Source organism: Saccopteryx bilineata, chromosome 2, assembly GCF_036850765.1.
Source record: "Saccopteryx bilineata isolate mSacBil1 chromosome 2, mSacBil1_pri_phased_curated, whole genome shotgun sequence".
Taxonomy (NCBI): domain Eukaryota; kingdom Metazoa; phylum Chordata; class Mammalia; order Chiroptera; family Emballonuridae; genus Saccopteryx; species Saccopteryx bilineata.
In genome coordinates this window covers 371,199,002-371,226,461 of record NC_089491.1, presented here as the reverse complement: position 1 = coordinate 371,226,461, position 27,460 = coordinate 371,199,002, and the positions used below count along the sequence as shown (strand labels likewise).

Here is a 27,460-nt window from a genome sequence, read left to right as displayed (position 1 = left end):
ACCTCGGGGTCTCAAACCTGGGTCTTCCGCATCCCAGTCCGACGCTGTATCCACTGTGCCACCGCCTGGTCAGGCTGGAATCATGTAGTTCTTGGTTTTTTCTGATTTACTTATTTCACTCCGTATAATGTTATCAAGATCCCACCATTTTGCTGCAAATGATCCGATGTCATCATTTCTTATGGCTGAGTAATATTCCATAGTGTATATGTGCCACATCTTCTTTATCCAATCTTCTATTGAAGGGCTTTTTGGTTGTTTCCATGTCTTGGCCACTGTGAACAATGCTGCAATGAACATGGGGCTGCATGTGTCTTTACGTATCAATGTGTCTGAGTTTTGGGGGTATATACCCAGTAGAGGGATTGCTGGGTCATAAGGTAGTTCTATTTTCAGTTTTTTGAGGAACCACCATACTTTCTTCCATAATGGTTGTACTACCTTACATTCCCACCAACAGTGAATGAGGGTTCCTTTTTCTCCACAGCCTCTCCAACATTTGCTATTACCTGTCTTGTTGATAATAGCTAATCTAACAGGTGTGAGGTGGTATCTCATTTTAGTTTTGATTTGCATTTCTCTATTATTATTATTTTTATTAAAGATTTGTCTGCGAGCCAGTTGCAGCCATCAAAAGAGCCACATCTGGCTCACGAGCCATAGGTTCCTGACCCCTGCATTAGATCACCCATCTCTTGCCCTGGCTGGATAGCTCAGCTGGTTAGAGCATCGTCCTGTAGTCCAGAGGTTGCTGGGGGGTTTTGTTTGTTTGTTTGTTTTTCAGAGGTTGCTGTTTTGATCCCTGGTCAGGGCACATACAGGAACAGATCGAAGTTCCTCTCTCTATCTTTCTCTCTCTAAAATCAATTAAAAAAAAAAAAAAAAAAGACCAGCCTGACCTGTGGTGGCACAGTGGATAAAGTGTTGACCTGAAACGCTGAGGTTACTGGTTCAAAACCCTGGGCTTACCTAGTCAAGGCACATACGGGAGTTGATGCTTCCTGCTCCTCCCCCTTCTCTCTCTCTCTTTCTCTCCTCACTCTAGAATGAATAAATAAAAATCTTAAAAAAAAAAAAAGAAAGACCACCCATTTCAGTGGTGTTCAAGTATAATAATTAGCCTGATTATATCCTTCATTGCCAAAACCAACTTTACTGTTTTTTTCTGGGTGAGCCAGAAAGTATGGTCACCAAGTAAAGATAGATATAAAAGTGATTTAAATATATTGTAAAATCCTGTGCATACATGTGCAGAGCTATCACTATTACTGCAAATGCTGGGAAGAGCTGTTCGAACTATTTCTACCTTGCCCTTATTTCCAGGGCTGGGTTCTACCCTCCAGCCAACATCAGAGAGGCTGGGGGACTCTGGCTCTTCCTCCAGGCCCTGTCTGTCTCTTTGATTGACTGCTTCACTCACCTCAGATCTTGCCAACCCAAGGTGCTCACTCTTGAGAAATGGGAGGATATGGACCCTGGGGTGCAGGAATGACCTCACCTGAGGGCCTGCTACCCAACTAGAGGGTATCAGCAGGGGCAGGGGCTAGCCCAACACCTTCTCTGGAATCAGGACTCTGGGCAACCTGTTTACCAGAGAGCAAGGGGCCTATTTATAGCCTCAGCTGCTGTTCTCTCTGGGTCACGGGTGAGGGGGCAGGATGGCTCCTCAGAACAAGGTGGTAGTCACCAGGCTCTGCCCGGCTGCCACTGACCAGACCCCTGGGCCCCTTCCCATGGCAGAAGCGACCTTCCCCTTTACCTCCTGCACATTGCGCTCTCTCCGCCTGCAGCAAGAGTGGCTGGAGTGGGAGGACCGGCGCCGGGCAGTGGCCCAGCAGCGCCGGAGCCAAAGGTGCCCCCCAAGTTCCCAGGCTCGACTCACTAGGCCTCGCCACTCCTGCCGAGACCCAGCGGTCCACAATGCCCTGTTCTCCGGCAACCTGCAACAGGTCCAAGCCCTGTTCCAAGATGAAGATGCCGCCAACATGATTGTGGAGACTGTGAACAACCAGTTGGCCTGGTCGCCTGAACAGGGTAGGGAGCAGCAGGTGGGGGCAGAAGAGGGGGGAGAGGGAAGAGGTGGGGGTGAGGAGAGGGGAGCATCTCAGCCCCATGCCCTGCCTGCAGATCATAAACTACATGATCCCTTCCCCCTGCTCATTCTAGCCCCCTCCTAAACAGAGGTGAGGCTTGGTTAGTGTTTTGTATGTTTTATTAACACATATTAATTACATAGGAACACAATTCTAATGCAGTTTTTCTATATATTTTTTCCTACACAGAATGAAATTATAATCTATATGCCATTTATTTATTTAAAAATTTTTATTATTATTTTTTACAGAGACAGAGAGAGAGTCAGAGAGAGGGATAGATAGGGACAGACAGACAGGAACAGAGAGAGATGAGAAGCATCAATCATCAGTTTTTTGTTGCGACACCTTAGTTGTTCATTGATCCATTTATTTATCTTTATATGCCATGTTTAACCTGATTTTTTTATGTAGCATATGTAAATAACCATAAGTTGACATAATATTTTATATAGGGGCATAAATTCTACTGTAAGGGTATGCCATGATTTCTATAACTATACCCCAAATAAATTGGATAATTGGGTTCCTTTTTTAAAGACTATTTTTAAATAGCAATATGATGAATATCTTTGTGTACTTGCCAGCTGATTTCCTTAAGATCTATTCTTTTTTTTTTTTTTTTTTTTGTATTTTTCTGAAGCTGGAAACGGGGAGAGACAGTCAGACAGACTCCCGCATGCGCCCGACGGGGATCCACCCGGCACGCCCACCAGGGGCGACGCTATGCCCACCAGGGGGCGATGCTCTGCCCCTCCGGGGCGTTGCTCTGCCGCGACCAGAGCCACTCTAGCGCCTGGGGCAGAGGCCAAGGAGCCAACCCCAGCGCCCGGGCCATCTTTGCTCCAATGGAGCCTTGGCTGTGATAGGGGAAGAGAGAGACAGAGAGGAAGGGGGGGGGTGGAGAAGCAAATGGGCACTTCTCCTATGTGCCCTGGCCGGGAATCGAACCCGGGTCCCCCGCACGCCAGGCCGACGCTCTACCGCTGAGCCAACCGGCCAGGGCCATTAAGATCTATACTGTCCAGAGGGTTTTCCATGTAAAACAAATACTTCAATTTTGATTGCCCAGTTTGATCCACAAGGGATTGTCTCCAACCCCACCCATGGATTTGGGGGTTCAAAACCCCTGGAGAATATATGTTCTCACAGTCACCACAGGATCTAAATTTCTGCTTTGCTTCAACTATTAGAGATGTGACCCTATGACACACATACTATGTATTGTTACAGATTAACAAACTATTTTAAAAGGTTATTCCTATTAATACTCCCAAATCAGGGCTTGAGTGACCCCCTCTCCACAGGAAGAGCCTGGCATAGAGTTTGTGCTCAGCCAGGGGTACAGAGGAAAAGCCAGCATCAGCTGTTCACAGCAGCCTGCCCTGCCTGCCAGCCTCACACCCCCCAACCCAAACATTGTCTGTTCTCCACAGGGTTTTGGGTACTAACCCCCAAGACCAACCAGACGGTACCCCTCACTATCGCTGCAGCCCGAGGCTATACCGACTGCGCCCGCCACCTCATTCAGCAGGGTGCTGAGCTGGATGCTCGGGTTGGGGGCCGGGCAGCCTTGCATGAGGCATGTGCCCATGCCCAATCTGACTGTGTGCGGCTGCTGCTGACCTTCGGCGCCAAAGCCAATGTGTTGTCTGAGGAAGGCACAACCCCCTTGCACCTCTGCACAGCCCCTGAGTCCTTGCAGTAAGTGCCCAGGGTTTGATATGGTTTGGGAAGGGTGTGTGTGTCTGCAGCTCACATGACCAGAAGGGAAGAAGTACCTCATATATTCATGTTCTCACAACAACCTGAGAGACAGGTCTCATTCTATGGATGAGAAAACTGAGGTTCAAAAAGGTTTAGTGACTTGTCCAAGGTCATATCAGCTAAGTCCAGAAGGCAGAAGCCCTTTGCTTTTTGGGAAAACCCTGTTCCAACTACTGTCTCTTACTCCCTGTGAACCCTTCATGGCCAGATTCCTAGCTGTTTTGAGGTAGGCATCAAAAAAGATCTAGCCTGGTGTTTTCCAACCTTAGTATAAGGCCCCCCACATCTCTTCCTCCGCCTGTTTAAGGTCAATAGTTTCTTGGACCTCCTACATGGTGGTATTTATACTCTTACAACAGGTCCCCAGACAGGGTTAGCCGTGGTAAGGCGTCAAGGGCTCCTGGGAGATATTCCATCACCCACATGCTGGGAACTTCACCCCACTTAAATCTAGATTAGCGGTGGACCCAGAGTGATCCAAATTTTCCAGCCCTTTCTTGAGTTCTTATGGGCATGTGGTACACTTTCCAGCAGACTTTATCCTTTTTTTTTTTTTTTTTTTTTTTGTGTGTGTGTGTTTTCCCAAAGCTGGAAACGGGGAGAGACAGTCAGACAGACTCCCGCATGCGCCCGACCGGGATCCACCCGGCACGCCCACCAGGGGGGACGCTCTGCCCCTCCGGGGCGTCGCTCTATTGTGACCAGAGCCACTCTAGCGCCTGGGGCAGAGGCCAAGGAGCCATCCCCAGCGCCCGGGCCATTCTTGCTCCAATGGAGCCTTGGCTGCGGGAGGGGAAGAGAGAGACAGAGAGGAAGGAGGGGGGAGCAAATGGACGCTTCTCCCACGTGGCCTGGCCGGGAATCGAACCTGGGTTCCCCGCACGCCAGGCCGACGCTCTACCGCTGAGCCAACCGGCCAGGGCCGACTTTATCCTTTTAAGTAAAGTGAGAATTGTTCTGCTTACTGAAATCCTAGTGAATTAGCTTTTCAGTGTTATTTAAATTTAGTATTTGAAAACAAAACTTAGCCCATGATTAGAACTTGCCAAGGAAATAAGTTCAGTAGTTATGGATGACTGGCTGCTACTCCACTCTTGGCCACTGAACAAAGTGCCTATTGGTCATGTGCACTGAAGGAGAGCTGAAGTCTGGCTGTTTTGGGGAAGGACACTTGGTCATCAGTGTTTCATTGGGGTTGATGGATCTGCTTCTGAGTTCCAGTGGCTGCCATTCTAGCTTTTAAAATCTAAGTTACTGTTAGTTTAGTTTCATCACTAGTTTAGTTTGTTGTGTGTTTGGTTTATCCCATGGTGGTTAATGAATATTTACCTTTACTGTGTTCTGGCCCATACTTTTTCCAGGAACGAGAAGATTGAAAAAAGCGTGCTTCCTTAAATCTGGTTTTTGTTTGGTTTTGTTTGTTTGAAAGTGGAGTAGGTGGGTTCCCAAGTGTCTTCTTTTGTTGGAGTGGGTGTGGCTGGTCTGGAAGGGTGGTTTTCAAGTTTGGAGGCAAAAGAAAAATATTAGGACTTCTACTTTTTCTTTCTGACTCATACTCATTAATTTTTTATGTTTCATAGTGTACTCAGTAGTAGTGGGCTTTCAACTTTGTGTATGTGTGCTATCAAAATGTTAGACCACTCTCAATTATTCAGAACAGGCCTTGGTGTCCCAGTGTGATTGGGGCATCAGGTTAGACCCTGGGAGGGACTGTCTGAGGCAGTGAGTACTAATTCTGGTGTAGCCATTTGCTATGTGTCCTTGGCTACACTATGACCTTTCTTTTTCTTTTTTTCTTCCTTTCCCAGTGAGAGGAGGGGAGATAGAGAAACAGACTCCCACATGCGCCCTGACCGGGATCCACCCGGCAACCTCCATCTGGGCTGATGCTCTGCCCATCTGGGGCCATACTGGTAACCAAGATATTTTTAGTGCCTGAGGCAGAGGCTCCACAGAGCCATCCTCAGTGCCTGGGCCAATGTGCTTGAACCAGTTGAGCCATGGCTGCGGGAGGGGAAAAGAGAGAGAGGGGGGAAGAGGAGGGGTCGAGAAGCACACACTTCTCCTGTGTGCCCTGACCGGAATTGAACCCAAGACATCCACACCCCAGGCCGACACTCTACCACTGAGCCAACTAGCCAGGGCCTGCACTGTGATCCTTCTGGGCTGAAGTTTTTCACGTGAAAACTGAAGGTGCTCCTAGTGACTTTGATGGGCTCTCCAGCCCTTCTGTCTGTCACAAGTTTCTGTAAGTCTGATGATAGTGGACACCAGGCTGGCCTGCAACTTCAGGGGGTGAGAAAAAAGGGGGTAAGGGATGACAGTAGAATTAGGGTACCCAGGCCAGGCCTTGGTCCCTCAGGATTTGCCTTGGCACCTTGTGCCTTGCCCCTAGGTGTGCCAAGCTACTGTTGGAGGTGGGAGCTACCGTGAATGTGGCTGCCAGGGACAGCGAGATGACACCCCTGCACGTAGCAGCGGCAGGGGGCCTGGCGGAGCATGTGGCTCTCTACTTGGCATATGGAGCAGATGTGGGCCTGTGTACCAGCCAGGGTGAGACGGCCCTAAACACAGCTTGCGCAGGGGCCGAGGGCCTGGGTAGTGGCCGGATGCACCAGGCTGTGGCGCACCTGCTCCTGGAGGCTGGGGCTGATGCTGGGGCAGCTGGGCGCAAGCGCCACACGCCGCTGCACAATGCCTGTGCCAATGGCTGTGGAGCCTTGGCAGAGCTGCTGCTGCGCCACGGGGCCTGCGCTGCGGTCCCCAACGCAGCGGGGCACACCCCCATGGACTGCGCGCTGCAGGCTGTCCAGGACACCCCCAACTGGGAGCCTGAAGTCCTCCTGGCGGCGCTGCTGAACTACGGAGCTCAGCCAGTGCACCCTGAGGTATACAGGGAGAGCTGGAGAAAGGAGGCCCCAGTTGGCTTGGGGAAACCTGTCTGTGGAACTGCCCCATGGCAGATGAGAGGGGACCAAAAGACAGAGAGCCCACACTCCCTCTGTGGCCAGAGGTCTGTCCCCACCTTGGGAAGGACCAGTGAGGTCTATGGGGGAAGATAACCAAGGGAGAAAAGAGGTCCCAAGGAAACTAGCTGGGGCCAGAGGTTGTGGAGCACCCGTAAAGGTGGGGTAAACTGAGGCATGAAAAAGTACGAGACTCAGACCTTAGTCTCTAGACTTGGATCTGCCCCTGGTTGGGAGAGGCATAGTGCTCCTGAGACCCTCTTTTGACTCCTAGATGCTGAAACACTGTGCCAACTTCCCTCGGGCCCTGGAAGTCCTTCTTAATGCTTACCCTTGTGTCCCATCCTGTGATACCTGGATGGAGGCAGTACGCCCAGAACTGTGGCAGGTATGTCCACCCCAGGGCACAGACCCATCCTGGACTCTGGGGGAGATGGCCTATCCCTCTAGGATGGGCTTTCTGAGAGGAGGAGCAGGAGGGCCCTGGGCTGAAGGAGGACAGGCAGATTGTTCTGGGATCCCCCTATCCCTTCACAATTCAGAACAACCTCTAATTCCACACACCTCTCCAGCCTTTCTCTCACTTACATCAACACAGACATGTATCAGGCATCTCTGACTCAATAGGCACTGTGCTAGCATCTTTGGAGTGGGGAAGGGTGCAGATACGGCTATGACAGGGCTCTGCAATGTGGCCCCAGCTCCCATGACTCTTGCAGGCCCTCTAGCTCTGAATCTGAGTTCTTCAGGATGCACCAAATTGGACAGGTTACAAAATCCCAGGGCCCTACCACTAGGTGGCCCCCAATTGGAAGGGCAGAGTTAAGAGTATTGAGCCATTTGACCTTGTTCCACTCCTACCCTAGGAGCATGAAGCCTTCTACAGCTCTGCCCTGGGCATGGTGAACCAGCCGAGGCGGCTGCAGCACCTGGCCCGGCTGGCTGTGCGTGCTCAGTTGGGTAACCGCTGCCGACAGGCCGCCGCCTGCCTCCCACTGCCCCAGCTCCTCAGGGACTATCTGCTGCTGCGTGTGGAGGAGCGCATCCAGTGAGCAGCACGCCAGGCTGCTACCACGGCTTGTCCAGCTCTCTCCACCCGCCATACGCCCAGCCCTAGAAAACCAGTTCCAGACCCTCTGTCCACACTCCACATATCCTCCCTGGCTAGCTCATCACTCCAATGGCTTCTTGAGTCAACTGCTGACCTCCAACCTGACCTGAGCTTCAGCTCCTCTCTCCGATGGGAAAGCTTGCAGATTCAGCCTTCACCCACCTCCTCTTCTTTGCCTAAGTGGATGACAGTCCCTCCGTCCACCCAGGCCCCTTAGGCGGTGGTGATCCTTGTTGCACCTCATCCCCTGCCACTAATGCATCTGTTCAGCTTTCTAAAGAGTGACAGACTCTGCCTCTAGCTTACTGCCTCTGTCTAACCTGTCACTGTCATTTGAAGGGGGGAGCACACTGAATGGTCTTGAAACCTATGCTCTTGAAACCCTTTGATTCCAGGTGTTCCCCCTCCTTGGTATGCCCTCCCATATATATATTTGTTGTTTCTTCTGCCCTAGTTGAAGCTGATTTTATCAAGACAGCTCAATAGCACTATTTGACCAACCTAGTAGGCTGCCTTCCTTTTTTAAAATTCTTTTTGTATTTTTTTATTTTTCTGAAGTGAAAAGCAGGGAGGCAGAGAGACAGACCCTCGCATGCCCCCAACCGGGATCCGCCGGGCATGCCCACCAGAGGGCCATGCTTGGCCCATCTGGGCCGCTGCTCTGTTGCAACCAGAGCCATTCTAGCACCTGAGGCGGAGGCCATGGAGCCATCCTCAGTGCCCGAGCCAACTTTGCTCCAATGGAGCCTTGGCTGCAGGAGGGGAAGAGAGAGACAGAGAGGAAGGAGAGGGGGAGGGATGGAAAAGCAGATGGGCGCCTCTCCTGTGTGCCCTGGCCGGGTATTGAACCCGGGACTTCCACACGCTGGACCGACACTCTACCACTGAGCCAACTGGCCAGGTCCTTGATATCATACTTTAGAGCCTGTGTCCACCTCAACTAGGCTGAGACTGGCACTGTATTCCTTGAACAGGCATTTCAGTAAATGGTTGTTGAAGGAAGAATAAATGCATGATGTCTGGTTCCCATTTATGGTTGTGTTGCACACCCTCCACCCCAGTGACGCATGGTGTCTTAAACAGTGGTCACTACACTCGTGACTTCTGAGAGTCTGTGACAAGAGGACTAGCTATCAACTGCTCCCCCCCATGTCCTCCTCTGGTTCTAGAGTCAAATGTTCCACCATTTATCTTTAAGAGGAAGCCTTTCAAGCTAAGCTAGTTGTTATGAATGCAAATAAATTACTTATGCACAACAGTACCAACGTGTGGATGTTGTTAGGTTGAAATGCGACCGAGATACCTATCATTCCATGTTTATTTCCGCCACTCTGTCTTCTTCTGTGGTTCCCAAGTTTTCTGCACTGAACAAGTGTTATTCTTGTGATAGGAAAAAGGGTATAAGAATAACCCAAGTCCCTTCCCACTGCAGAAGGTAACTGATGAGGGCCTCCTAAAAGTCTGCACTTCTGTTCTTTTTGTGAGAGACCCTGGGGTCCCCAATGCCATTACCACTTGGAGTCATGTGGTGGAGAAAAGTCAGGAGTCCTGAGGTTGGCCTCCTGCAGCTGTTGCCCAGCCTCTCCACCTTTGTAGCGTTACATCTGCAGAGATGCCCTTTGACCAACACAAAGACAGGCTTTTACCTCCTTATGCAGAGCAGCAACCTCTCCTTTCTGGGTGGCATTTTCAGTTTAATTTCACTAAAATTAAAAGGCTGGAGAAGAGAAATCTTCTCTAGTCCTGGGCCCAAGCTGGAAGCCTCTGTCTCAGGGGAGGATTCTGGGCTGTCCACCCCCTCAAAGCAGACTGACCCCCACCAAACTCAGCATTTTTTTGGTTATATTTACAACTACAACAAGTTATCTGCTTAAAGAAAACAAAAGATATATGTGGCTATGTATATTATTTGGGAGATTTCCCACGGTAAAAGCATTAAAGAAAAGATGAATAGGTCTGGATACAGAAAAAGTTTTATAGAAACACCAAATCATAAATACAAGGAAAAGGCAAAATATTGGGGAATGTAGTGCAGCTAAAAGATTTTATTCCCTTGATCTGTGAAAGCCAGAACATCTGTTTTATTACCATTCCTGACTTGGCGCCTCTACAATGCCTAGCAAATAAAGAGCAGACACTCAAATATCTGTCAAGTAAATGAACGATAACTCAACATCACCAGCAATCGGGGACGTGCAAATTAAAACAGCAGTATAGCTTGACCTGCGGTGGTGCAGTGGATAAAGCATGGACCTGAATGCAAAGGCCACCAGTTCGAATCCCTGGGCTTGATCTAAGGTACATACAGGAAGCAACTCTACTACCAACCAGTAGATGCTTCCTGCTTCTCCCCGCTCTTTCTCAATCTCCCTCTCTCTCTCCCCTCCCTCCAACAAATAAATAAAATCTAAAAATAAATGTTTCTTAAAAAGAAAATAAAAAGTAATTGCAAAAATCTGGATAAGTTCTTGGAAGCTGAACCTCTATTTGGACTCCTGCTTTTCTTGTGCTCTAAACCTGCGCTGAATCTGTGCCTTCATTGAAATGCTTTCTTGCATAATTTACCCACGTCCCACGCTACCTTGGGGCCGCATTCTCGGAACACCGGATGGTGATTGAATTGTCTCCTTGTCTGTCTCCCGACAAGCCCTGAATTCTTGGAGGTCAGAAAGACCACTCTTTACTGATTCCACTAACCCGGAGCAGTAGTAAATCACATCAGACCGGAAGGCTGGGAGCGAGGCGGGAAGAACTAGGCTGGAAACAGGGAAGTGCTACTCGGGTTCTGTCCAGTGATGCCAGCCCGCTCAATCTTCCAGACTCGAAACCACGCCCCGCTTCAAGCACCACCTCTAACTCCTTCCTGGCTCCGCCCCGCAACCCAGAGCTCCTCGGACCCCGCCCACTAGGCGTGGCCTTGTCCCGGGAGGGCTAAGAGCCCGCCAACAATAACTCCGCCCCTTCTTCCGCTGAGAAACCTGTCCCTTTTAAAGAATGCGTTTACGTCATCCCGTCTTACGTAGAGTTTGCGTCATCAGTGCAAGGCGCGGAGGAGGGACTTCCTGTCTCTGGTTCTAACAGCTTCCGGGGAAAGCCGGAAGAGACTGGACCCTGGACAGAATCGGGGGTAGCCAGCCCCTTCCGTGGCCCCTATGGAAAGGTGAGTCCATGGGCCATCCTGGCGAAGTCAAAACACTTGGTCTGGCGTTTCAGGTGAGGACCTTTTTCCCTATCCAAGCATAGTACCGGTCCAATCCCCAGTTAATTTCCCATGACTCCCTGCGTCCTCAAGCTCCGCCCTCAGCCCCCAGCCCCGCCCCAAAGTTTGAGGGGTGTGGATGGTTTGTGATCCCCTCACGGGATTCTACCCCTCACTGGCTGGGAGAAGTGGGCTTGGGTATGGCGGCTGGGACCAGGCAACCTTTCCGCTCGTGTGGGCCAACGGCACCCTCTCCAGTGCCGCGAGAATAGGACCGCCCAGACGCGGAGTCTTCGTCCCAGAGAAGGCAGGGGACGCCCCCTCACCGCGCGGTCAGGGTCGCTCACTGGCTGAGGAGGGAGCAAAGGCCTTCGAGGCGGGAGACCTGGGGTTCTGCCCGGCCCTTTCCCCACGAAAGTTCCCTGGGTCTGTGCCTGTCTTTTTCGTCTCTGTTCGCCGCAGTTTCCTTTTCTGTAAATCGGGGTTAATAACGTTAACCTTCTTACCATTAGGGGTTAATTGTGGGTGTGATCAATAATTGATAACATTTTTTTAGTGAACATTGCAATGTGCCAGGCACTCTGCTAAGTATTTTGCTTCGATGATTTCCCGTCATCTTCAAAACAACCTTATGAGGTAGGTACTATTTTTAACCCCATTTTACTGATGAAAAGGTTGTCCGAGGTTACAGAGCCAGTCAGTAAGAGCCAAGACCAGTATTATGAATTAGTTGTGTGGTTTTTTTTCCTGACTCAGGGTCCATTTACTAAATAAGGATGTGGAAACTAGTCGGATGTTGATATTTTCCACAAATATTTTTTGAGTAACTACTATGTTGTATGGCTGGGCACTACAGACATAGAAAAATACATGTGATCCCTGCCTTCCAGGAGTCTCATAAAGAGAAATGGACTGGTAGATGAATATAAGGAAGTTTTATGGTTGCTGTGAGAATAGTCGGGTAATGATGATAATCATTAGACTGGATTTGCCCAGGGACAGCGGTGAAGGCAGCAGATCCTTCAAGGGAATGAGTAGGAGTAGGTACTGCAAGGAGCAGGCCGAGATCCTTGCCCTTCTAAAAAACTGCCAACAGATCCTACACAGTACAAAAGGAGAGATTGAGATATGGATTGTGACAGCTATTTGGGGAGATTTCCAAATCTGTTCCACTCAGGTAGTGGTTTTTTTAGTTGTGAACCTGTAGTGTGACCAAGGAAGGTGTGTGTCTGGTGTCTGTCCCACTTTGCTCCCCAGAGCTTGCCAGAAGAGTTGGAGGAGGCAGACACTATGCCTGCAGCACAGTGTCTGCTCATGACCTCTACAGGGCCTTTGGGGTTTTCTGACTCTTTTGTCCCTTTGGGGGGATCTAACTCTGTATTTGTTTGTAATTAATTTTATTTGACTTTTGACATCTAGACCCAGATATGTGACTGTAAGTGAGATAGGGTTTTAAATTAGATGGTCTGGCAAGAGTGGTTACACTTAGCCTCCAAAGGGGTTCTAAAATAAAATATTAGAGGCTTTTTGGTCTCTTTGAGGCCACCTGGAGGCTCCTCAAAGAGGCATAGTTGCTTGACCACGTGATAGAAGTATTAGAGAAACTCAGGGCTCAAAGAAGCAAATGTTTTCCCTCACCTAACAAAAAAGCAACAAGCAGTTGCAACAGCAACAAAGCTGTAAGGTTTTTCTAATGATCCATGCTCACTGAGGGGAGTTGGAATGTGAGAGAGAAAGGGTGTAGAACCTGAAATAGTTCCACAATAGAGATCAAGGGTAAGTCCTTAGCTTTAGGTTGGGGGTTCAGGAAGGTTTGTTTCCCCTTCTACGGGATAGTGAACTCTGTTTTTCTTTCAGAGCTGGGTCAGAACCTAAACAAACTAGAAACTGGTTGCAACCCACAGGCCCTGCTGATGTTATCCCCCTTTGTTCCTGCAGTGTGGACGCGGTCAGCAGCCAGGCCATGGAACTCTCTGATGTCACCCTTATTGAGGGTGTGGGTAATGAGGTGACTGTGGTAGCAGGTGTGGTGGTGCTGATTCTAGCCTTGGTCCTAGCTTGGCTCTCTACCTACGTAGCAGACAACAGTAGCAACCAGCTCTTGGGCACTATTGTGCCAGCTGGCGACACATCCATCCTCCATGTGGGGCATGTGGACCATCTGGTGACGGGCCAAGGCACCCCAGAGCCAACTGAACTCCCGCTTCCATCAGAGGGTAATGATGAGAAGGCTGAAGAGGCTGGAGAAGGTGGGGGAGAATCCTCGGGGGAGCCTGGAGCTGGGGGTGATGTTGAGCCTAGCCTTGAGCATCTGCTTGACATCCAAGGCCTGCCCAAAAGACAAATGGGCCCAGAGAGCATCAGTCCAGAAGCCCCTCTGAGATCTGAGGATAGCACCTGCCTGCCTCCCAGCCCCAGTTTCATCAATGTTCGGCTCAAATTCCTCAATGACACCGAGGAGTTGGCTGTGGCCAGACCAGAAGATACTGTGGGTACCCTAAAAAGGTGAGTGAGCTGGAAAGTGGGAGGCTGTTCATACCCTATGTCCCTAGCCTTTTGGTTGCCTCAGAGGAGGCTGGTATCGACATGGGAACAACAGAGAAGTGTCAGGTCCAACCCCTATTAGTAATGGGTGAGATTTCTTTGAAACTCATGCTTCAGTTTTTTTCCCCCATTGCCCTACTTTGTTGGTTCAGGCCTATTTATCTAAATTCCTTGCCCAGTCTTTCCTTCTCTTGCATCCTTACAGTAAATACTTCCCTGGACAAGAGAACCAGATGAAACTGATCTACCAGGGTCGCCTGCTGCAGGACCCAGCCCGCACACTGCGTTCCCTGAACATTACCAACAACTGTGTGATTCACTGCCACCGCTCACCCCCAGGGTCAGCTGTTCCAGGCCCCTCAGCCTCCCTGACCCCTTCCTCAGCCACTGAGCCCCCTAGCCTGGGTGTCAGTGTGGGCAGCCTCATGGTGCCTGTGTTTGTGGTGCTGTTGGGTGTGGTATGGTACTTCCGTATCAATTACCGTCAGTTCTTCACAGCACCTGCCACTGTCTCCTTGGTGGGAGTCACCGTCTTCTTCAGCTTCCTAGTATTTGGCATGTATGGACGATAAGGACATAGGAAGAAAATGAAAAGCATGGTCTTCCTCATTTATGGCCTTCCCTTTCCTGGCCAGAGCTGGGCCTAAGGGCCCAGGAGGGAGGGTTGGAAAGGATATGGTGGGTCCTCTTCCATAGGACATAGAAAGCAGGTATGGGGCCTCCCCTTCACATCCATGAGGGTACAGACGTCCCCTCTGTGCAAGCACAACTCAGGTGGAAATGAGGATGTCATCTTCCTTCACTATTTTAGAACCCTGCAGTTCAGAGACATGCTGGTGGCCCAGCTCAGTGGGGAGTCTGGGCTCTGAGGATTCCCTTCTAGCTGTGACCCTAACTCTTTCCATTGTCCTGCATGCTTGTCCTCAGCACCCAGGGCCGTCTGCCAGGGCAGCTCAGCATGGTTCCCAACATACTTCTGTAGGGAACCTGGAATATCTTTCAGTTCCTAGTGGAATGTCCATCTTGAGACTCGAAGCACACAGGCAGGAGTGAAGACTGTCAGTTTGCCCTGTAGGCACCTAGTTCCTTCCCTTATTCCTCTACCTCTGTAGCAGGAATAGGGTGTTCTCCCTTTTTTCAAAGCACTTTGCTTATATTTTTTTAAAAACAATACTTTATAGAGCTCTGTCAGGAAAGGCATGGGCACAAAGCAGAGCCTCCAGCACTGGGAGAAGCCAGTCCACAGCTGCTGCTACCCTAGGCCTAAGGCTGTAAGCAAGAAACAGCTCTGACCCTCAGCCAATGACCCACCCTGCCCAACTCCAAGGAGCTTTGGGTATGGACACTGTGCCCCAGGCCCTTGCCTTGGGCTTTTGGATGGAGGGTCAGTGTCTGACTGAATAAAGTTCCATTTTGTGGCTGTGGAGCCTCCTTCTGTGACATTGAGAGAATGGCTTTGCTCTGCCCCCAGCAACATGGTAATGAGGGTGGGTAGGCCAGGCTACCAATGGGAGATGCAATTTATTTACACCAGCAGCCATGGGGGTAGGGAAATACACAGCGTTTACAAAGTTAGCTACCTGTACAGGATGGATTACATATGCAAAAATAAAAATCTCAAGACCACAGGACAGCGTGAGCCCCACCCCCCTCCCCCAATGACCCCAGCATGCGGTAATGCCAGGCGGGTGGCCCCTGGGCATGCGGGGGGGAGTGATGCATGGAAGGAAAAGCCACCGGCCATGGAAATTAGTACAGAACCCCCCACACACACACTCAGACACATGATAGGATACAGGGTGGACGACACCTAGCCAGGGTGGGAAGGATGGGATTGAAACCCACACAGCCTGCTGTTAGAGGGAGGGTAGTGGGGAGCTCCTAGCCCCTTTTCAGCTACATGGTAGGGGGGCATACTCTCCAGGGAAGGAAAGGGATTTGTTCCCTCAGGGTCCCTGCTGGACCAAGCCCACCTCTTACCCAGCCTGGGCAGGGGGCTCTGCCCTGAGGGTGGGCCAAGGAACAATGGGGAAGTGGATGTGGACAAACCAGTTCCCAAACTACTTCCCACTTCTCCCTCCTCCACCAGAAGGGGGGAAGGGAGCGGCCAGGGGGGAAAGGGTATATTAGGGCCTGAACTGCAGCTGCCTCAGAAGGGAGAATGGCCACTGGCCTTCCTCCCTTCACCTTCAACCTACTTCCAAGACATAATTTGGAAGCAGGCTGGAGGCTGGCTGAGATCCTCCTTTCCCTCTTGGCTTCCCCTTAGAGGGAGAAGACTGGAGGGTCAAGAACAGAGGAGCCCAGGCCCCAGGATTTATTCTAACTCCTGCCAAAATTTGGCTTTTTAAAAAATAATCACAATTCTTGGGTTAAAAACCAATTTGTAACCAGGCGTCGGCCATTAGGAGAACCATCCCAAGGGGAGGTTGGGGTTCCAGACAGGATACAACCCCATCTCTGCTGCTCCCTTAATCTTCTAGGATCCCTAACCTGAATCAGTCCAACCAGTCCTGGGTACTAGCTACCCAATGTGGGATAACTCCTCCTGGGAGGAGGGCAGGGGACACATCCAGCAAACGCCAGAGAACTTGGCTTAGGGTCAACTCCACCTGTGTCAGTCAGCTCTGTTCCCAGCCCAGACTGCATTCCTCCAGCTCAGCTCCTGGGAGTGATGGTGCCCACATGGAGGCGGAATGGTACATCTCTTCAGGATGTAGACCAGGCAGGTGGGCACACTGGCATGACAGTCCACAGAGGGGCAATGCCTAGACATCATACCCCTCCCCTTCCATGGATGGACAGAGCAGAGACTACCCTCTCTTCCCACCCCACTCCTAGCAAAGGGGAAGAGGTAAAAGATCAGGATTTTCCTCAGAGCCCCGAACCACAAGTACAGAATAAATAACTTAAAAGCAGTTAAGGAAGGGGAAACAGGGCAGGCTTCGGAGGCAGGAGCATCAAGAGAGGAACTGAAGCTGGTCAAAGTGAAAGGGGGGTGGCAAGCAGCAATTGGGAACATGGGCTGCCCTGGAAGGGGCAGTGGGGCAGGGTAGGCAGGAGGAACATGGGGCCACCCCAGGAGGGTGAGGCTGAGCCCCTTCCTGGGGCAGGGAATGAGGTAAGAAAACATTTCAAATAAAGCAGCACCGTTCCCTCTCACCTTGGGGCCCCACTCCTCACCAGCCCTGGGTCAGGGAGAGAAGACAGGGGGAGTCATTTTGATACATAGCTCCCTCTTCCTACCCTCCTCTTACCCATTCTTTGAAGCTGTAGAGGCTGGAGGCCCTTTCCTGGCACCCAACAACAAAAGGACAGCTCCTGCTGCCGAGGAGGCCCATTGGGACTGAGGGGAAAGGGCTGCCCCTGTGAGGGGCAGGAAAGGCGGTGGCAGTTCTGGATGCCTACCTCAGCAGACAGCTCGCTGTGCCTGCCTACCCCTGGGATCTGGGGCATTTGATAGGATTCTGCACATCGACAGGACTGACCCAGCCCTGCCCCTCAGCTCCAAGCACCGGACCCATTCACATTGCTGAGGGCAGCTGGGGGAGTACCCTCCAGGCTCAGCTTCTAACCCACAGCCTCCCGGTAGCCACAATGCTCCTCGGCAGGGCTTAGTCCAGTTCCTGGGGTGGGGGGCAGGCAGTGCCCTGGCAGACTGTCCAGGTCAGGCCCCTGGCCTAGCTGGACATCCAGTAACTCACAGAATAAATATGAAAACCGCCTCCCCACCAAACTTATGTCCAAAGCATAATATGTCCAGGTCTGAGTCCTGCATGCCGAGGGGTCCGTACTCCATCACAGAGGACCCTGACACCCCCCAGGGGCGCATAATTTGATCCTCTGCCTGCCTGGCCCACCAAGCTTCCCAAGCCCAGACCCCCAGCAGCCGTCCATTTGCCAGGCTATGCCACCTGGGTGGGGGTCGGGAGAGAGGGCTCTGCTTAGCCAAAGGCTATCCCTTGCACCCAAGTCAGTTGATGTCGTCATAGATGCTGGGCGTCGGGGGTGCCGGCGGCTTTGGCTTTTTCTTCTTGTTGGAGCCCAGGCCGGAGGTAGTCCCTACCAGGCTCAGATGGGATTTCTTTTTCTTGGTTTTCCGTGACTCAGAGCTGTTGGTACCTGAAGAGAAAGACACAAAGGATGAGGCCAGGGTTGTGGCAAGAAAACACAAGGTGTCCCCATTCTTTTGCTTCGGGCCCAGTTGGATCACCTACCTAGACCCCATCCCTGATTCTCACTCGTCTTGGAGGAGCCTGAATCAGAGGGTGAGAGATCAGAGGAGCCATCCCACTGAAGCCGACTGATCAGGGCCTGGCTATCAGCCATGTCAAAGCTGTCATTATCCAGGGAACTCTCGACCTCTGGAAGGACGCTGGAAAGGCGATGGACCAGAGAAGAACTTTACAGATACCGATCACCAGCCTAACCTTCCATAACCCACCACCCTTCTTGGAGGGTCACTTACGCTGAGGGTCCAAGGAAATAAATCCGCACGGCTCGCCGCTGCTCATCTGTGTGCTGGGGGCAGCGCAGGGACCTGGTGAGAAGTAGGGTGATCAGACCCTGACAAGGCAGGAAGGGTCTGAGGAACTCAGGTGAAGCCCCTACCCTCAGCAGAGGTGGGAAGAATGGATAATAGGGAAGGAATGAAGGAAGAGCCCCCAGATTGTGGCCTAAGGCTTGACCATTAGAGGGGAGGGAAAAGGTGGGAGTCCCATTGCTCAAGTCCAGGGGTACTCCTGACCCATGCCCAGAGTGAGTAAGAGGCCCCTCTGGCCCCCTTTCTAGGTCTGAGCTCACCTTGTACACATCTTCTTGGTGTGTTCAGAAATCACCCCACATTGCTGGAAGAGGAATATAAGCTGAAAGGAGGGATGGAGGGGAACCTACTCTACACACTAGATATTTTCTTCTATATAAATACTAGATTGCACAAGTAGAGATGGCCCCAAGGTGTTCAGAGCAGATGGTTCCAGACCACCACTGGCAGGAAACCTAATTTCAGAGAGAGAACTATATGACCCTGATTGCTATGTCACCAGCCTCTTCCAGGGTCTTGACCACTGCCTGTGGCTCCAGCCCACTCCCAATGGCCTCCCCTTCCCTGGTCCCTCACCGTGGTGAGCAGACTACGCAGCTCCTCAGGTCCCAGGGTCTCATAGCTGATCCCAGTTGAGTTGTTATACTAGGGGAGAGCCAGAGGTACAGGTTAGCGAAGCAGCAGCCAAAGTAGGACGGGGATAGGGTGGAGAACCAGCCCCTCTCAACTCTTTCTAAGTGAGGAGGCCTTAAGACTTCCCAGCAGTTTCCACCCCACATAACACATGGGTGAGGGGCTGGGGCCCAAAAAGAAAATGAATATGCAAGACCTAAATACCCCTATCCAGTGCTTCTGGCTTTCAGCATTCTGATCCCACTTGTCTAAATCCCAACCAACTTATAAGGAAAATGAGAGAGAACCTAAGAAAGGCAGCCCCTACTCACTCACCTTAAAAGGATCCGAATTGCTAAGTTCCCCTGAAGAAGAAAAAAGAAGGGGAAGGGTGTTTGATGCAGAGGTACAGACAGAGAACCCTGAAAATAACCAGAAAGGAAGTGGGGGTGACAGAAGGATCACAGGCCCTCCCTCAATACCACTGTCCCCCAAGTTCCCACCTCCACCCCCCAGCAACGAGTCCCAGAAAACACAGCTAGAATCACTAACGTTATTCCAGCCCCACTTACCATTTTTGTGTTTTAAAGACTTGGATCTTCGAGGGGAATTGGGGTTCTGGAATGGGAGATACCATAGCTTTGGGGAAAGGGTAACGATAAGGGGGAGCCGAGAACCCAGGGAAGGAAAAAAGATTTGACAAAGAAACATCCTCAAATTCCTACTTTCTACCCATATCTTCCCCATCCCCCAAAGCCTCTGCCCACCACAACACCCTCATCCCAGAACCCAGAGGTACCCAATGACCTCAGACTTGAGTCAAGATACCCAAGGACTCCCTGCCCAAAGGGGAGGGTATTTGTCCTATGCCCAAATTTCCCCCATGCTTGCCCCAGCTCTCACCTTGTCTGATTTTCTCTTCTTGGCTGTGTAGGACAAAAGGATAAAGAGCAGGGTCACTTTAAGTTCCCCATCTAAGGGCACCGAAAGAAAAGTACAAAGCTACAGTCTCCCCCCTCATTCAAGATATAACTTTTGATTGTTACATACCCAATTCTTACTGGCCCACCTCACCCCAATACTCCCAGGTTTCCCTAGATCCCCAAACACCTTTCTTCTCTGAGCCATAGGACCAGTCGTTGTCATTGATGTCGTCATTATCCTCTTGGTCACTTTCAGACTTGTTCATACTGTTGCTATTGGCAATCCTGACAAAGGTAGGAAAGAGAAAGGACCAAGGCTGCCACACCTCTCTCTTGCCCCCATATACTGGAACATCTGGGGCCAAGCATGACCCACCCTCTATGTCCTACAAATACCCCCAGGGGACTACACCATAAGCTGCAAAAGACCAGCAGCTCTGGTTCTAGCAGGGGGAGACGCCCTCACCGGCGGTTGGCGATACGGCTGCTGTTCCGACCCATTCCTAGGCACTTCTCCAGATGAGGAGCAAAGCGGGAAGCGGCGATGCTGCGGCTGCAATTGGGGCAAACACACTCCTTGCTCTTCCACTGGTTGAAAACCTGTCCAAAGATGTCCAACCCCGGCTGGTCCACGATCTCTGGGGACAGGAGAGGCGTGGCGATCAGGGCAGGCAGGGGCCCCTCACCTCATTCCCACCCATGGCCCCATGGCCTCTTCCAACTCCCTGGCTAAGCTCACAGGAGCCCCAGGCTCTACATCTGATGCAGTTTCCAGAGGAAGAACCTATAAGCACTACCAGGACAGGGCTAGACTGCTCTCCTTCAACCCTGAAGCTCACCAAAATCCTTCATGCTATCAGGATCCGTGTCGTCCAGGAAGAAATAGCCACACTTGACAGCCCGGTGTACCTCAAAGCAGAATCCCAAACAAGAATCCTCGACCAGGTCAGCGTATATCTCCTGAGCGATGGCCTGGGGGCAGGGGAGAACAGCCAGGGTCATGCGAGTCACAGCCCCATGGACTGAAAGCAAGTTTCACCAACCAAATCTCCTGCCAATTGGCCCTGGCTAAAAATAATGCTTTCTTTGCCATTTTCCCCATCTTGACTTTGCCTTCTTTCTTCTTCTGAATCCTTGGGCCTTTTCAGCTGGCCCTATTCCCTTTAAAGAACAAGGCTGACTACCCAAATTCCTCCTTGGTGTGGATGCCAGATATAGCGACGTAGAGACATCAAGAGAAAGAACTAGAGGCACACGTGGGGGAGCCCTCACCTCTAGTTTGCTGTTATCCAGGCCAGACAAAGACATTTCCTCCATTTTCATTTGTAAACTCTTGTGGAGACGGCGCTCTGACTGCTCATAGCACAGCGGGCGGCAACACGGCTGCACACATGGGGGTGGGGGTGTTGGTGTAAGTCCAAGGTACCTCTGAACATTGCCACCTCCCCTCTGTACCTCGCTGCCCAGAGCTTAATCCTGGCATCAGTATATACCCCTCCCTAAGGCCTAGGCTCACTAAGTCTGGATGGTCCTCAGGGCCTAAAACCTAAAGACTGGCCTAGTTCTTCCCAGACCTTAACTCAGGCCCTGGACTCTACTGCCAATCAGAGTCTGGGTCTACAGCTCATCCCAGGTCCCCAAAACTCAAACCCCTCTTTAATTCCCATGGTGCAATGCAGCAGGGGGAGGAGAAGGAACTCTAAGGCCCCACAGGGTGTGGCAAAAAAACTGCACAGACTCCTAAATACAGCCCCCCCTTTCCCGACTCTCCTCAGAGTCACCTCTGCTTTCAGCCAGGATGTCCACTTGGGGGGGTACTGCTACCAGAAGTAAGAATGGCCCTAGTACCCTACAACCTTCACCCTTCTGTCTTCCTTTGAAATAAGTCTGCCACTACAGGAGGGGAGCAGAGCCCACAGAAACCTAGAGCTAAGGGGACGTTTCTAGTCACCATGAGCAAGAGGAAGGGTAGAGCTCGGTGGGATGGCAAGCCAGGAGTGAGCACTCCCCTTACCTGTTCTTCTTTTAGATAGCCACCCTCCCTCCCTCAGGACCTGCCCGGAAGTCTCTCCAAGAGCCCCAAAGTCCAGGAACCCCCACTAAAGGATTCAGAAACAGCGCCCATAGTCCAAGGCCCCTCTGAACGGTGGGTACGAGTTTAAGGAGCAGCCGGCCTAGAGTGGGGTGGGGACTGACAAATGAGCCAGGGGCACTGGGAAGGGTAGGAGGCCCGGCCTCGGCTCTTCCCCCGTCCCTGCGGCACTGCTGCTGCATCATACCGACTGGGGGGAGGAGAGCCGAGCCGCCGGAGGCCGGCGCCGGTCCGGGACAGACCGACCCTTAGAGAGTGGGCAGAGTGGGACGCGTCCCGGCCCCTCTCCTTCCCCACCCGCCGACAGCCCCGGCCGGCCGGGGAGCGGAGTACGGGAGGGTGTCTCTATTGTCCCGGGGGCTGGGGCCTGGCTCCCTAACAAAGGCCCCGCGCCCCCTCCCCGGCCGGCCCTGCCCCGCCCCGGGGGGACCCAGACAGGGGGAGAGTAGGGGCCCCCGGCCGGGCCGGGAAGCCGGGGGAAGCCGGGCGTTTCCGTGTCGGCCCGGGGGGAGGGGAAGGGGCGCTGACCCAGACCTGGGGGGAGGGGGCCCAAGCCCCGCCTCGGGCCCCGCCCCCCGCAGGCCCCTCCCCCGCCCGTCTCCGTCCCGTACTCACCCCGCCCGGGGGGCCGCGCCGGGGCCCGGCGGCCTCTCAGGGCCGCGTCCTCCGGCGGCGGCGGCGGCGGCGGCTGCTCCGGAGCCCCATGTCCGTCGGTCCGTCCTCGCCTTTCCCCGGGGCCCAGGGCCCGGGGCCGGGGGGTCGGGCCGCCCCCCCGCCTCGCCGCCTCACCGGGCGGCCATGGCCCCTTCCCCTCCCTTCTCGTCCCGTCGCCGCCTCCTCCTCCTCCTCACCTCACCCCGCCCGCGCGCAGTCCGCGCGCCGTCCGCGCGCCCCTCCCCCCGCCCCCCACTCCAGCCCGCCTCTCCCGGGTGGGGGGTGCGGCGCGAGCCCGGAGCGCGCGCGCGTGCCGCGACCGGAGGATGGATGGATGGAGCGAGCGAGAGCGCGAGCGTGCGCGCGCGCGCCCCTCTCCCCCTCCCTCCGCGCGGGCCCGAGGCCAAGCGCGAGCGCGCTCCAACCTCCTCCTCTTCCTCCTCCAGCCCCTCCTCAATACTCCGCCCCCGCCCTCCCTTCCTCTTCCTTCTTTCGCTTTCGCGCGCCCAGCGACGCCTCGCGCCTGCTAGAAGGGCCTGAGCGCGTGCATCTGCCCCGCGGCCGCAGCTCGGCAGCATTTGCTCCAGGGGGCGGGGACCGAGCGGGGAGGAGGGGCGCCACGCCGCCGTCCAAAGTACCGGCGGACGGGAACGGGGGCGGGGATATGGGCGGGGCCTTCAGGAGACTCCTCGACCAATCGTTCTCTCTCCTCTGCCGGGTCAGCCCAATAGGATGGCGGTGGGTGGGGCGGCGTTCAAGGTGAGGTGCGCGGTGCGCTGGGGGCGGAGACGTTGTGCCGTCCCGGCCGGCTCCGGGGCGGGGGCAGCGGGTGGCGTCTAAAGAGAGCGCCGGCTCCCAGCCGAGCCGGGGACGCCTTCCGGCCCAGGCTCCCCCGCCCTTCCCTCGGGGCTCCCGGCTCTTTCCCCCCCTCAACTCCCCACCCCTGAAGCGTGAAGCCACTTCTGTGAAGAGGCCAGAGTTAAAGTCGGGCTCATTTAACACCTCAAGCAAAAGAATGCATGGAGCTGAAGTAGCTCATCTAAATCCCCGTTCCCCCTGTTTCTGGACAGGTCTCAGCCCACTCCAGGCCTGCGAACCAACAGACGCCCGAGATGAGGGTCCTCCGCCCTCAGGAAGCTGTGCCCTTCTGAGCAGAGCGTCATCCCCGCCTTCATCCTAATTTAGATCCACACCTGCTCGCCTTTCCTGCTTCCGGGACCCACGCTGGACACCCCCCACCACCTCCACCATCACCAGCACCACACACACATCTCTTATACAGACTGCCTGGCACCGGCCAGACCCTTCCCCCGCCCCCATCCCCGTCTCCCTCTCTCCGCCCGGACCCAGTGCTGCTCTCCTGAGTGTGCCCATATCTGCCCACTCTCATAGTCGTCCTTTACCTTCCAGCCTTCTAGCCGCAGTAGATGCCTAGACTAGCGTTTCCATCTTGGTCAGTCTGTGTCTGGAGTCCTGGAAATGGTATGACAACCTTCTCCCTCAGAAGATAGGTTTAAACGACTTAAATCGTATACCTTGGAACCATCATTGGCTACTTAATCTTTAGCAAACTTTTATAGAGTAGATAGTACAAGTGGTTAAGACCAGGAATAGATCAATTTAAATCTGTGGACTTGACAAATAGGCTCTGTTGCCTCGGTTTCCTTTATTGTTACTGGGTGTAATGATAGTACCTATCTCTTTAGGATCCACAAGTCAGTACAGTGTACATGTGAAACCCTTCTCAATGTGCCTGGTAAATCTTAGCTTTTATTCTTAAGGAGATTTGTAAGAATTTTTATCCTTGCTGAGATGCAAATATGAAATAGAATAATTGTACTTCCCCAAGACCACAATTTGTGGCATAGAGAGACCCATAGGAAAATAATTGCCAAACAATGTGATGAAAACAAGAGAGATCTGTACAGGAAACCGGTGGCCAGGATGAGGGATCAAATTATGTAAGAGAGTTGATCAGTGGGAGATGAACCAAGTAAAGGTAAGCCAAGAAGGCACTAGACATCCCAAACAACAAGCTTCAGAAGTATGGCTCAGTCTCGGGACTGGCTGGAACAAGAATGAATGGGGAAGCAGCAGGAGGTGAGTAGGTCAGACCACACAGGACTAAGGGTGTGTTGAGGAACTTGTGGGCTTTAAACCTATAGGCCATGAGGATCCTCAGGGAATCATTTGAACAGACTTGTATATCACTTAGGTATGTGGAGTCTGTCTATAAACTTAGAAGCAGTAGATTTTTATTATTGAGGTGTTTAGGTTAAAAGAAAAAGACACCCTGAAAACACCTTTAACCTAGATGAGGAATTTTGAGGGGATGTGAGGATACAGGAGAATGACAAAGTTCATATGGGATATGCTGGAATTACTATGGGATCAGTTGAAGGAAACTCAGAGATGGTTGAACTTGGGTCCAGAGGAAAAGAGTGAGGCCAGGCCTTCATGTACCTCTACAGTATGAATTAGGAATTCTCCACTCCAATGAAGCTGATCTATCTCTAAATGTGCCCAGTATATCCCGCCCTAAGGAATTTACACATACCCAGGAAGCCTTCCTGTCCCCTCCCTCTTTGCCTAAATCCTTCCTTCTTCACTTACCCACCTGTGGCCACCCTCAGACAGAAGTCCTTTACAACAGGAATATACTCTTCATTCAGCACTTGGCCTGGGCTGCTCAGTCAATAAACACTAAGGACTGCACTGATTTAGGCTCTGAGTAAGGCCCTGGGGTTACAGAGAGACATACTTGTCCTAGTGAAATTTACAGCCTAGCAAAAGCCTGATATGGAAGAAGTAAAATTGAGTGTGATGGCATCCAAGTTGCTGAAGGAACAGTGGCATAGAGATTTTTTGGACAGGGGATTAGGGGAGACTTCCCTGAAGTAAGTGATCCTTTAAAATGGAGACCTGAATTAACCTAGGTGGAGAGATGAAGAAGAACATTCTAGGCAGGGGACCTATGGTGTATATAGGTAGAGTGTGTACAGGTCAGGGAAGAGAGTGTGGTATGTTTGAGACCTGGGTGGCTGGTATGGATGGATTTGAGACAGAGAAGCCAGCAGGGGCAACATATTCCCCTTAGGGCCTTGCCTTGTTAGCCATAGTCACTTATTCAACAAATGTTTCTTGCCTGACCTGTGGTGACGCAGTAGATAAAGCATCGACCTGGAATGCTGAAGTCTCCAGTTCAAAACTCTGGGCTTGCCCTGTCTAGGCACATAAGGGAAGTAACTACAAGTTGATGCTTCCTGCTCTGCCCCCTCCCCCAATGAATAAAAAAAAAAAAAATGTTTCTTGAGTGTCAAATGTATGCCAGGCAGTTTTACTGGGATTATAATGAATAAGTAGATATAGATAAGGTATCTTCCACTTGGGGAGATAGAGAATAAAAGAGTAGCCCTGGCTAGATAGCTTGGTTGGTTAGAGCATTGCCCCAAAGCATAAAGATTGCCGGTTCAATCCTTGGTCAAAGCACATACAGGAACAGCTCAATGTTCCTGTCTTCCTCTCTGAGATCATTAAATAAAATTTTTTTAATTAAAAAAAATAAACAAGTAAACAAATATATAAACAAGGACCTGTAGAAGGAAACCTCTCTAGAGAGGTTGGTCAGGGAAGGTCTGTTTGGGAGGTGACATTTGAGCTGAGACCTGAAAAATGAGAAAACCATCTATGGTAGAGTTGGGGACATAGCATTTTGGGCAGAGAGAACAAGTGCAAAGGCCCTATGGTAGGCATGTTTGAGGAACAAAAGAGATCACTTGAGTGGACAATTGTAAGTCATTAGGAAGAGTAATGTAAAAGAAGGCGAGAGAAGGAAAGTAGACCCAGACCTCGTAGGATCATAGTAATAGTAAGACACGATTAATTATTAAGTACAGAAATACTCAGATTAAAAAAATTTTTTTAACAAGAGAGACAGGAAGGTAGAGAGATGAGAAGCATCAACTTGTAGTTGCATCACTTTAGTCATTCATTCATTGCTTCTCATATGTGCCTTGACCAGGGGGCTCAGGCTGAGCCAGTGAACCCTTGATCAAACCAGCGACCATGGGATCATGTCAGTGATCGCATGCTCAAGCCAGTAACCCTGTGCTCAAACTAGTGAGCCCTCACTCAGCCAGATGAGCATGCACTCAAGCAGACCATCTTAGGGTTTCAACCTGGGAATTCAGCACTGAAATCCACTGTGTGTGCCACCACCAGTCGGGCAGATTTTTTTTTTTTTTTAGTGAATGGTGGGGAGGCAGAGAGACAGATTCCTGCATGTGCCCCAGCTGCCTGGGATCCACCTGGCAAGCCCCCTATTGGGGGGTGCTCTGCCCATCTTGGGCCCTTGCTCTATTGCTTGGCAACTGAGCTATTTTAGCGCCTGAGGGGAGGCGATGGAGCCATCCTCAGTTCCTAGGGCCAACTTGCTTGAAGCAATGAAGCCATAGCTGCAGGAGAGGAAGAGGGGGTAGGGGGGAAAAGCAGAGGGTTGCTTCTTCTGTGTGCCCTGGCCCGGAATCAAACTCGGGACATCCACATGCTGGGCTGATGCTCTACCACTGAGCCATCCAGCCAGGGCCAGGCAGATTTGTTTTTAAGACATCTTGGGTTGCTGTGTGCAGAACAGACTGTAGGAGGCAAGGGTACAAGCAGGAAGACCAGCTTTAGGAGATCTTGGCAGAAGTTGAACCATGTTGTGGCCTTGAATATGAGAGATGGCAATCGTGGAGTAGGGTAGACAGATTTCAGAGAGATATAGGAAGTAGAATGGACAAAGGTTTAGGCAAAGGAAGAAATGTGGAAGTGAAAGGGAGAGAGGAGTCAAGGCTGAAACCCTGGTTTCTAGATTGAATAACTAGATGGTTGGTGATCATTTTGCATCTTGGGGTGCGAGATGCCTGCAAGATATCCCAGAGGATACACAGAAGTCTGTACAGGTCTGCAGCTTGG

General features: G+C 51.9%; 3 protein-coding genes across 16 annotated transcripts; 2 read left to right on the top strand and 1 right to left on the bottom strand.

Moving 5' to 3' along the window:
• The first annotated feature begins 1,654 nt into the window (after nucleotides 1-1,654).
• ASB16 (ankyrin repeat and SOCS box containing 16) lies at nucleotides 1,655-9,198 on the top strand. 2 transcript variants are annotated; one of them, XM_066263491.1, is made up of 5 exons: nucleotides 1,655-2,034; nucleotides 3,587-3,797; nucleotides 6,256-6,748; nucleotides 7,101-7,214; nucleotides 7,693-9,198. In XM_066263491.1, the coding sequence occupies exons 1-5, from the start codon at nucleotides 1,659-1,661 to the stop codon at nucleotides 7,876-7,878; spliced, it is 1,380 nt and encodes a 459-aa protein (XP_066119588.1). In that variant the 5' UTR covers nucleotides 1,655-1,658; the 3' UTR covers nucleotides 7,879-9,198. The 2 variants fall into 2 exon arrangements, with proteins under 2 accessions (XP_066119588.1, XP_066119587.1); XM_066263490.1 differs by having other exon boundaries at nucleotides 3,530-3,797.
• Nucleotides 9,199-11,015: 1,817 nt separating this feature from the next.
• TMUB2 (transmembrane and ubiquitin like domain containing 2) lies at nucleotides 11,016-15,100 on the top strand. Of its 8 annotated transcripts, none has more exons than XM_066263483.1 (4): nucleotides 11,016-11,150; nucleotides 11,693-11,772; nucleotides 13,075-13,641; nucleotides 13,886-15,100. In XM_066263483.1, the coding sequence occupies exons 2-4, from the start codon at nucleotides 11,738-11,740 to the stop codon at nucleotides 14,250-14,252; spliced, it is 969 nt and encodes a 322-aa protein (XP_066119580.1). In that variant the 5' UTR covers nucleotides 11,016-11,150; nucleotides 11,693-11,737; the 3' UTR covers nucleotides 14,253-15,100. The 8 variants fall into 8 exon arrangements, with proteins under 8 accessions (XP_066119580.1, XP_066119583.1, XP_066119586.1 ...); XM_066263484.1 differs by having other exon boundaries at nucleotides 11,031-11,097; XM_066263487.1 differs by lacking the exon at nucleotides 11,016-11,150 and having other exon boundaries at nucleotides 11,180-11,772; nucleotides 13,075-13,385; nucleotides 13,464-13,641.
• Nucleotides 15,101-15,182: 82 nt separating this feature from the next.
• Nucleotides 15,183-23,055, bottom strand: ATXN7L3 (ataxin 7 like 3). Of its 6 annotated transcripts, none has more exons than XM_066263475.1 (13): nucleotides 22,466-23,055; nucleotides 21,031-21,141; nucleotides 20,598-20,730; nucleotides 20,225-20,396; nucleotides 19,946-20,043; nucleotides 19,739-19,761; nucleotides 19,408-19,474; nucleotides 19,172-19,257; nucleotides 18,800-18,868; nucleotides 18,484-18,527; nucleotides 18,149-18,220; nucleotides 17,898-18,055; nucleotides 15,183-17,802 (listed from the first exon to the last, which is right to left on the bottom strand). In XM_066263475.1, exons 2-13 carry the CDS (start codon nucleotides 21,079-21,081, stop codon nucleotides 17,654-17,656), a joined length of 1,122 nt encoding a protein of 373 aa, XP_066119572.1. In that variant the 5' UTR covers nucleotides 21,082-21,141; nucleotides 22,466-23,055; the 3' UTR covers nucleotides 15,183-17,653. The 6 variants fall into 6 exon arrangements, with proteins under 6 accessions (XP_066119572.1, XP_066119575.1, XP_066119577.1 ...); XM_066263478.1 differs by having other exon boundaries at nucleotides 19,408-19,453; nucleotides 22,466-23,054; XM_066263480.1 differs by having other exon boundaries at nucleotides 19,172-19,200; nucleotides 22,466-23,051.
• Between the last annotated feature and the right edge of the window lie 4,405 nt (nucleotides 23,056-27,460).